The 8,714-nt window shown below is 59.6% G+C and overlaps 4 protein-coding genes across 4 annotated transcripts; 2 read left to right on the forward strand and 2 right to left on the reverse strand.

The window, feature by feature from the left end:
• Positions 1-158: 158 nt before the first annotated feature.
• On the reverse strand, positions 159-2,327 carry GGTG_13719 (hypothetical protein). The gene is made up of 3 exons (XM_009231636.1): positions 1,874-2,327; positions 1,300-1,803; positions 159-1,214 (listed from the first exon to the last, which is right to left on the reverse strand). The coding sequence occupies exons 1-3, from the start codon at positions 2,075-2,077 to the stop codon at positions 495-497; spliced, it is 1,428 nt and encodes a 475-aa protein (XP_009229900.1). The 5' UTR covers positions 2,078-2,327; the 3' UTR covers positions 159-494.
• A 34-nt stretch (positions 2,328-2,361) lies between these two features.
• GGTG_13720 (lactoylglutathione lyase) lies at positions 2,362-4,297 on the reverse strand. Its single transcript, XM_009231637.1, has 7 exons — positions 4,016-4,297; positions 3,661-3,928; positions 3,380-3,575; positions 3,041-3,310; positions 2,917-2,983; positions 2,734-2,854; positions 2,362-2,662 (listed from the first exon to the last, which is right to left on the reverse strand). Exons 1-7 carry the CDS (start codon positions 4,077-4,079, stop codon positions 2,617-2,619), a joined length of 1,032 nt encoding a protein of 343 aa, XP_009229901.1. The 5' UTR covers positions 4,080-4,297; the 3' UTR covers positions 2,362-2,616.
• Positions 4,298-4,501: 204 nt separating this feature from the next.
• On the forward strand, positions 4,502-6,405 carry GGTG_13721 (hypothetical protein). Its single transcript, XM_009231638.1, has one exon. It carries the CDS (start codon positions 4,631-4,633, stop codon positions 5,996-5,998), a length of 1,368 nt encoding a protein of 455 aa, XP_009229902.1. The 5' UTR covers positions 4,502-4,630; the 3' UTR covers positions 5,999-6,405.
• A 177-nt stretch (positions 6,406-6,582) lies between these two features.
• On the forward strand, positions 6,583-8,098 carry GGTG_13722 (hypothetical protein; the record flags this gene model as incomplete). The annotated part of the gene is made up of 3 exons (XM_009231639.1): positions 6,583-6,823; positions 6,929-7,324; positions 7,392-8,098. The coding sequence occupies 3 exons, from the start codon at positions 6,583-6,585 to the stop codon at positions 8,096-8,098; spliced, it is 1,344 nt and encodes a 447-aa protein (XP_009229903.1).
• Positions 8,099-8,714: the final 616 nt, after the last annotated feature.

An 8,714-nucleotide genomic window follows, 5' to 3' on the forward strand; every position in this document is an offset into this window, starting at 1 on the left:
CCCCTTTCGGGCCTTGCGCATTCCCGCCTTCGGGGGGCGCTGAGTCGTGCTTTGTGGCTCCGCATACCTAAATGAGCGCCGTCGTAGTTGGGTTGCATGTCTGGATGGGGTGAGACGAGCGGAGGAAGGAGAGCACAAGAAACTTGGATGCGGTGGCGGCGGAGAGCTAGAAGACGGCAAGGGGAAAAAATGTCCGGACTACGTAGGACACGAGAAATGACGGGCTGAATTCACACGTTGACGAAATAGGGCGTGGGTGTCGAATTCAGGAAAGCACGCACAAACGCACAAAGGTATCACTGGGGTGTGTGTATCCAGCAAACATGGCGGCAGAATATGGCTTGAGAGAAGACCATCCCGATCAAGCCAAGTAGATGCCCACTCCATGACGAAATTCCAAAAGAAAAAGCTCGTATACGCAGAACAGCCAGCAGTAGGGCTAACAAGGTCCTCCCCTCACCCCCACTCCCTCCCACCGGCAGCACACAATACTCTCAAGGCAGGTCGTTCTCGTTCATCACCATAGCCCACAGCCCCGCGCACGAGGCCAGCAGCAGCTTGGCGCAGACGCCAAAGACGGCGGCGTGGGCGCCGGGCCCGCCGTCGCGGGTGAGGTGGAGCGAGGCCACGACGAAGAGGTTGAGAGGCACGCGCAGGACCGAGTAGACGCGCGCGCGCGCGCCGTCCTCTATCAGCCGGCCCTTGAGGTAGCCCATGCAGGGCCAGTAGACGCCGACGCAGGCCTCGAAGGCGCAAAAGAGCCAGAATGTGGTCTGCTCGGACCTGGAGGAGGCCATGCCGCCGCCGCCAGACAGGGAGGCAAAACACAAGTCGGCCGCGGCCAGGATCCCGATCATCAGGACCGAGTACCGCACCAGCCCGCGCTCCATGACCATGTTGAAGGCCAGCGAGGCCGCCAGCGTCGTGGCCATGAATGCGGCGAAGATGACGCCGTAGGGCAGGCCGGAACCGCTGCCGCTGGTGCCGGTGCCGGCGGGGTCCGCGTCGCGGGCGGCGTTGAGGGCGGGCGACCAGAAAAAGACAAAGAGGTACATGGAGCCCTCGAACATGGTCGAGGCCAGCCCCAACGCGAGCACCTTTGGGTCCGACAGGATCCACGAGAGCTTGGTCGTGTTGTCGACGATGGTCTGGGGCTTGTTCTTGTCGGCCGCCTCGGTCTTGGCCTTGTTGGCCGACTGGCCGTAGTTTTCGTCCTGCAGGTTTTTGCTGTCAGCGTCATCTCCTTTTTTTCTTTCTCCTCGGTTTCTCCCATGGGATTTCTTTCTCCCTCGCACTCACAAAGCGCGTCACAATAACCCACGCCGCGACGCCCAACAGCACCACGGCCGCGTAGAAGGGCGACCTGCGTGTCCCCGTCGCCGCGACGAGCCACTCGCTAAACACGCCGCTAACAATAGCGACGACGCTGTTGAGCGTGCTCATGAGCCCAAACGTGCGCGAGAGGTCCCCGCCCTTGGCCGCGAGCCCGCGCTCGGCAAAGTCGGTCACCATCCATGACTCGAAGACACTGAAGAGCAGGCTCGTGCCGATGCCGCCCAGCACGCGGCCCGCGAACAGCACGGGCGGGGAGGCGAGCGCCGAGGGGGACGCCGTCAGCAGGCACGAGGCCGCGTAGACGCCGCAGAAGAGCAGGCACGCCCGCCTGCGCCCGTGCCGGTCCGCCAGCGTCCCCGCCACGTAGCCGCCCGCGGCGCCCGACAGGAAGCCAGTCGTGTACAGCGTCGACACGAGCCCGGCCGACACGCCGTGCTCGTCGCGGTAGAGCGAGTAGAGGAAGGGCCCCTTTGTGTTTATGTTAGCCCGTCGTGTCTTTGAGTGGAGAAGTGCCCGCGTCGCAAAAAGTGCCAAGTACCTGAAGCCAGTCGGAGCCCATCACCAGCGAAAACACCACCAGGAACGCCCACTGGGATGGCCCGTCTCCTTCCGCGCCCTCCGCTTTGGCATCCTTCTTCGTCTTGCTGTCCTTTGTCGCCGGAGTGGTCGATTTTCTCTGGGCCAGGAAAAGCACGCCGCAGAGGCCGATCAGCCCTGCGAGGTTCAGCTGGTAGATGTCCATGCTGTAAAACGAAACGAAACTATATAACACCGTGTTTGGCTCCTTGCGTGGAATTACAACGCAACCGGTGCGGTTATGGCGGAATCCCAAAGACGGGCGAGCAAAATACTGTCAAGAAAGCAAAAGCATCGAGCACCGCTCCGACATGTGGCCTCTTGCAATTATCCGGCCGTCGTGATTGACGCGACGGCCGCGTAATGAGTGAGTCGCGCTGCGCCGCGGCTGGAGCTTTGGCACAGGCTGCGACAGCATTTGTCTGAGGGGCTCAGCCCCTGAAGTAGCGAGTGGCCCCTGGGCCCTGGCGGACCACAGTGAGGATCCCTTCATTGAGCAAACGCCAAATTCACATCGAGCCTTGGGCTTTCTTTCAGCTGTGATTTACATTTACCCATGCAGTCCTAGTTGCACCTTTTTACTTTGACAAGATTGAGAATAAATCATCTCAAGCGGCAGTGAATAACTCAGGCTGAGGCGTTGAATGATCCCCTCACTCCAAATCCACAACACTCGCTTCTCAAAATCACCCGTTTCGCATCACATCAGCTCGAGAGCTTCATGTCGTTTGACACAATCTCAACCCAGTATCTTGATTGCCCAAGGTGGACTTGCTGTCAGTAAAGCTCGCCCACAGCCACATCACAGATAGCAGAACTCACCCGTCAGGGTCCAGGACAAAGGCCACATTCTTCATCCGTCCGTCAGTCAGTCTCTTCTTCCAGTTGACCGAGCAGTCCTCGAAGCGCTTGCACGCAGCATCGAGGTTATCGACAGATACGCCTAAAGCACCTTGTTAGTCACCAACCCACACATTTGCGATTCTTGGGACGATTTGCACATACAGATGTGGCCAAATCCTTGCGGCTCGTCGTTGCCGTTATGGTAGCCCTTGAAGCTATCATCCTTCTCCTACATCAGGTTTACCGTTAGCATACATCAAGCAGGAAGTTGGACGGGTGCACCTACGGTTCCGTGGTTGCATGTCAGCTCGAGGAGGCCTTCGCGGTCGTAGTCCCACTCTCCCCGCTCGGGGTAGCCGAGGAAGTAAAGCGTGAATCCGGCCTCCGGATTTGGCAGCTCGCGAAGGACTTTCATGCCCATGACGTCCTGGTAGAACTTGATCGACCTCTCGGCGTCCTTGACCCTGATCATGGTGTGGTTCATTCGGTAGGTCGACACGTCGGTTGTTGTCGACGTGTCCTCCTCAACCCGGTTCTTGCTGACGAGCTCCACCCACTACGGCATCCATGGTTAGCGGCTCTTAAGAAACAAAAGCTGGCGCTGATGCAAAGAGGTCAAACTGACGTATCCATCAGGGTCAAGGGCGAAGGCGATGTTTCGCATCCTGCCGTCGGAGATCTTCTTCTGGAACTTGTAGCCCGCAGCCTCGATGCGGTCGCAGGCGGCCTGCAAGTGATCAACCGAGATGCAGGTATGCCCAAAGCCCCGATGTGGCTCTTTGTTGCCATTGTTGATGCTGTACGAGGCATCGTTCTCGGTCCTGAAGGATATAGGAGCCCAGATGTCAGCGCTCAAGAGCTATTGCTTCGAATTCTCGATAAGCATAATCGAATGGCGGTACAGACCCCCAGTTGTGCGTCAGCTCGATGATTCCCTCGCGGTCAAAGGTGCTTTTGCCGTGCGACTTGGCCGAGGGCGAGTCGAAGGCCAAGAAGTAAAGGCTGAACTTGTTGTCGGGATCATCGGCCTTGTTGATGACCGACATGCCCAGGAACTCATAGAACTTAACCGACTGCACAGGGTCCTTGACCCTCAGCATGGTGTGGTTGAATTTGTACGTCTTGAGGTCCGTTGTCGACGCCATTGTTGCGAATCTCCTCGTGGGCGTTAGCGCTTGTGCGAGGGCAGGGCTGTGTTAGCTCTATGCGATGATGGCGGCATCTTATCTCACAACCCCGACATGATCGATCGGTAACTTACGACGGCTGTTAGTTATATGTGAAGCGTAAAGGCGTAGTCTTGGGATTGCGCGAGCCCCGAACATTTGCTTGCAAGAACAGTGGGAGACTGATGTGTGCTTGTCGCTGACGTACCCCGCCTACATAACCCGTCAATTGAAGCGCTCGGCTTTCATGCGGTGCAGTCTGTCATCGTTACATAAACGGTATCCATCCCGTTCAGTCAAAGCCAAGCTCTCCCCCAACCCCATCAACCCCACCGTGTCGGGCAGCTCGGTGTTGAAGACGCCGGGAGGGGCGGAAGCTTGTCGTCGGCCATTGACGTCGGCCCGTTTCACGACATTGCTGGGAGGATGCAGGACCCTAACCCTAAGAAGACCCCACTCTCTGAATTGGCTTGCGCTAGCGTGGCACCGTGGGCTAGCTCCAGGTTTGCCAAGGGTCGCCTCTTTTTTTCTGCCATTTTTTTTTAGGCGGTCAGAGTCGCTTGTTGCTGCTCCTGTTGTTATACGTGCTTGCCGCCGAGGTTGATCGCGCTTCCATTTCCCAACAAGACTCGTCTTCGAACGCCCGCTCGTGTCCATCGATATACTCGCCTTCTCACTATAATTGGCCTCTATTTTATGCGAGGCGGTCCATGACAGGTTCTGCACCCCCGGCCTGGCTCTTCGGCGACAACAACACATCCGTCGCGATCGACACTACCAGCGGCCCACCCAACAAGACGGCCATGGCCGCTACGAAAGACAAGAAGGCTCCGAAGCCGGCGCCCGCTGCGGAATCGCACCCGCCGGCGCAGCTGCTCGACCTCGTCGAGGTGTTCCTGGAGGAATACTCGAGCAAGAAATCCCACGAGGAGTTCAAGAAACACCGCGCCAAGAAGGGTCTCCCACCCACCGCTCCCGGCCCTGCCATCGCAACTTCGCTGGTGGCCGTTTTCCAAGTTTGGAAGACGGCGCAGAATGGCGACTCTCCCGCTATCGACGACAGCAACTCGAGCAGTAGCAGCAGCAGCAGCAGCGAATCGAGCTCGTCTGAGAGTGAGAGCGAGAGCGGGAGCGAGAGTGAGGGCGCCGCAAATGCCGACGTGAACATGATGGACCTGATGGACATTGAGGCCGAAGAGGCCGACTCGGAGTCGAGTGACAGCGAGGAGGATAAAAAGGCACGCAAGGCCAAGAAGGCAGAAAAGCCCCAAGCAAAGAGACCCCTGAAAAGGAAAGCCCCGTCGAGCAGCAGTTCGTCCGCTTCTAGCTCCGACAGCTCAGACTCTAGCTCCGAGGGGGAGCGTCCCCAGATCAAGAAGCAAAAGACCGTCAAAGCTGCCTCGCCCCCGTCATCGTCGTCGGCATCCTCTTCTTCGTCCTCCAGCTCGTCATCCTCATCTGAGGCCGAGGCCGAGGCCGACGCGAAGGCCGATAGCGACAGCGGCTCCTCATCTTCATCGAGCTCGTCGTCTTCCGATTCCGACTCCGATTCTGACTCTGGCTCCGAGGCCCAGGCCGCTGCCTCCAAGGTCCCCCTTCCTGGATCCGACTCTGACTCCTCCTCGGACTCGTCCTCGTCCTCGGATTCCAGCGACGACGACTCGGCAGAACCCAGCACTCAGGTCAAGAAAGAGGCAAAGGCGGCTGCTGCTAAGAGCGGGTCTGATTCTTCCGTCACAGTCGGCAAGACCTCACCTCAGGTCTTCCCCGTTAGCGAGTTTGCGCCCCTGCCTCCGGACCCAGTGGTGAAGACCAACAACCGGGGAAAGAAGGGTGGCGATGGACCTAAGGCGCCCAACGTACCCTTCTCGCGGATCCGCAAGGACATTTCTGTCGATCCCCGCCTGCGGTCGAACGCGTTCAACCCGGCCGACGAGTGGGGTCAGAAGGCACACGAGGACTTGATCATCACCAAGGGCAAAGGCTTCACCAAAGAGAAGAACAAGAAGAAGAAGGGGAGCTACCGAGGAGGCCGCATTGACACCAGTGCCCGGAATGGAATCAAGTTTGAAGATTAAGAGGCACCGGGGCGAACGCGTCGACGGTACGGACAGGGAGAGGAAAGCTGGACGACGCAATAATGGGGGTCACTGGAGCTGCTATTACTCTGGGATAAATATACCATTGTGGAGGGAGGAGCATGATTGATGGATTGGGGGGAGAGGATCCGAACAGGCTCGTATCCTACGATGGGATACCGTCAGTTTACCAAAACTTTGTTCAGGCATATTCATTGATGTTTACATAGATTGGTGTGGTTACAAGCCAAACGTTGTTGCGTTGTATATAATCACCGAAGAGAAGCCAGCGATTTACACCTTGGCTACCACCCAGCCCTAGGGGTCCAAGATGCGTTGCACGATCGGACGACGGGGATGGCTGCGCCACAACACCACCTGTGACAGAAGCAAGTTTTGGGCTCCCCTGACGCTTGCGCCCAACCACGATTCCCCGCATCGGCTCCCAGGTCATCCATTCAACACTGCGCAAGCATTCTCTTTGGCAACAATCGCCCTTCAACGGCAATCGTAGCCACCAAAGGCCGCCATCAGAGCCCCGCGGAACCACCAAACCCAACCCAAAACCAACCCAAACACGAACAATGTTTGGCATCCCCGACTTCGTTAGCCGCCAGTGGCAGATATTCGTGGGCTCGAAGGCGGCGCCCAAGGATGCCGACGCGCTCCGGTTCGGCATCCTCGGCGCGGCCAACATCGCGCCCATGGCGCTGATGCACGCGGCGCGGACCCACCCGGAGGTGGTTGTGCAGGCCGTCGCCGCCAGGGACAAGACCAAGGCGGCGGCGTACGCGAAGAAGCATGGCATCCCGCAGGTGCTGGACGGTTATCAAGGCATGCTCGACGCCACCCCCTTTTTTTCTTTCTTTCGTTGACCGGCTTACTTTGACTAACATGGGAGATTATGGACGGGCGGACGGACGGATGTAGCCCTTCTCGACGACGCGTCCATCGACGCGGTCTACATCCCGCTGCCCAACGGCCTGCACTACGAGTGGACCCTGCGGGCGCTGGCGGCGGGCAAGCACGTGCTGCTGGAGAAGCCGTCCGTGTCCAACGCCGCCGAGGCCGAGAGCCTCTTCAACCACGCGCTGCTCCGGCCGCAGCAGGGCGGCGGCTCTCCGCAGCAGCGGCAGCCGCCCGTGCTCGTCGAGGCCTTCCACTACCGGTTCCAGCCGTGCTGGGCCAAGTTCATGTCGCTGGTGGACCCGCCCAACGTGACGCACGCGAGGGCCAAGTTCTCGGTGCCGCGGGGGTTCTTTTCCGCCGACGACATCAGGTTCAACTACGCCCTCGCCGGCGGCTCGCTGATGGATCTGGGAACGTGTGAGTAAACAAGTCTGTCCCCGCCCCTGGCTGGTCTTGTGCTTATCGAGTGTAATGAAAAAAAAAGACCCCTGCTCGGCCGTCCGGCTCGCTTTCGGCGGCATGGTGCCGGAAGAGTGCTCGTCGGCGGAGCTCAGGCCGTGCCCGCCCCCGCGCGAGCGCTGCGACGAGGCCTTCAAGGCGACCTTCCGGTTCCCCAATGGCGGCACGGCCGAGGTCGAGGGGGCGCTGATGGGCTCGTGGCTGCAGACCGGCGTGCCGGGCGTCTGGGTCGAGCACCGGTCCGTCGTGGTGCCCGACGCCAACCTGCCCGAGGGCCAGGAGAAGACGCGCACCCGGAAGCTCTACATGGGAAACTTCATGATGGGCTTCTTCTGGCACCGCATCGACGTCGAGGACGAGTTCGTGGTGCGGCGGCGGGGCACGGCGGCGGCCGAGGGCACGGGCACGGGAGGGGCGGCGGCGGCGGCGGTGGCGGACGAGGAGGGCTCGGTGGTGAAGCGGTGGGTCGAGAAGAGGAGTCATAAGGCGTATACGTGGGAGGAGGCCGGGCTCCAGGGGCGCGGCGTGGCCACCGGCGGGCTTCCCAGCTTCACGTCGTACCGGCACCAGCTCGGGGCCTTCGTCGACAGGATCCGCGGCCGGGCGGGTACGGGCATGTGGGTGGAGCACGACGACAGCATCGCGCAGGCGCGCATGCTGGACATGGCCTACGAGAAGTCGGGCCTGGGGCTGCGGCCGACGAGCGACTTTGAGCCGGGCAGCATGAGGTGAAGGGCCTCGGTGCTTCCGTTGCATGAGTCCTGGTGGCTTCTCCCCCGCCCTCCCTCGAGGCTGGAAAAGGGGGAGAGGCCATACGTAGGGCGGCGATTGAGGACTGGGTGCCACCAGCGTCGCGATCGGAGACGGGATGCGAGTCAGGTGTTTATTGGCGGTATCTCGGTCGTTGAATTTGTCATGTTAGGGGGTGGCTGTGCCTCTTTTGGAGTGTCCGACTCACTGTTTGCCCAGTCCCTGATAGATTTGCCATTACTGACCCATCTATTTCCCAACAGAGCGACGATCGTGGCCAAGGCCCGAGTGATAAGAGCCGGTCACATCCATGGCACACATGCCAAGAATGGCAATGTCACCCATCCGAGTTCGGATAATTTCAAGCTTCCCGCTCCCTGTGCGTTGGCATGATGTGGAGTGGGCAAAATGGACCAACAGGACAACACACAAGAATGGCGGAATGAACCATTGAGCAGAAAAGGCAAAATGGCACCACCACGCGTGCCAGCCTTTGGGTTTGTGATTCGAATCATTGGTGCGAGGCAAGCATGGAAGGGGAGGAGGACCAAAAACAGACACGGCTGAGCTGGCCGGGGCTTGATTGGGTGTCAAAAAA

The sequence above is a fragment of the Gaeumannomyces tritici genome (genome assembly GCF_000145635.1).
Source record: "Gaeumannomyces tritici R3-111a-1 unplaced genomic scaffold supercont2.40, whole genome shotgun sequence".
In the NCBI taxonomy this organism is placed as follows: Eukaryota; Fungi; Ascomycota; class Sordariomycetes; order Magnaporthales; family Magnaporthaceae; genus Gaeumannomyces; species Gaeumannomyces tritici.

What these genes read in the sequence shown, in the direction of transcription:
- GGTG_13719 (XM_009231636.1), bottom strand. Translation starts at nt 2,077, where the DNA reads ATGGACATCTACCAGCTGAACCTCGCAGGGCTGATCGGCCTCTGCGGC. An exon ending in TGGGCTCCGACTGGCTTCAG is followed by an intron (nt 1,804 to 1,873) that starts GTACTTGGCACT and finishes ATAAACACAAAG; the next exon opens with GGGCCCTTCCTCTACTCGCT. An exon ending in GGGTTATTGTGACGCGCTTT is followed by an intron (nt 1,215 to 1,299) that starts GTGAGTGCGAGG and finishes AAAAACCTGCAG; the next exon opens with GACGAAAACTACGGCCAGTC.
- GGTG_13721 (XM_009231638.1), top strand. Translation starts at nt 4,631, where the DNA reads ATGACAGGTTCTGCACCCCCGGCCTGGCTCTTCGGCGACAACAACACA.
- GGTG_13720 (XM_009231637.1), bottom strand. Translation starts at nt 4,079, where the DNA reads ATGTTCGGGGCTCGCGCAATCCCAAGACTACGCCTTTACGCTTCACAT. An exon ending in CCCTTGACCCTGATGGATAC is followed by an intron (nt 3,311 to 3,379) that starts GTCAGTTTGACC and finishes TGGATGCCGTAG; the next exon opens with TGGGTGGAGCTCGTCAGCAA. An exon ending in GCAAGGATTTGGCCACATCT is followed by an intron (nt 2,855 to 2,916) that starts GTATGTGCAAAT and finishes AAGGTGCTTTAG; the next exon opens with GCGTATCTGTCGATAACCTC.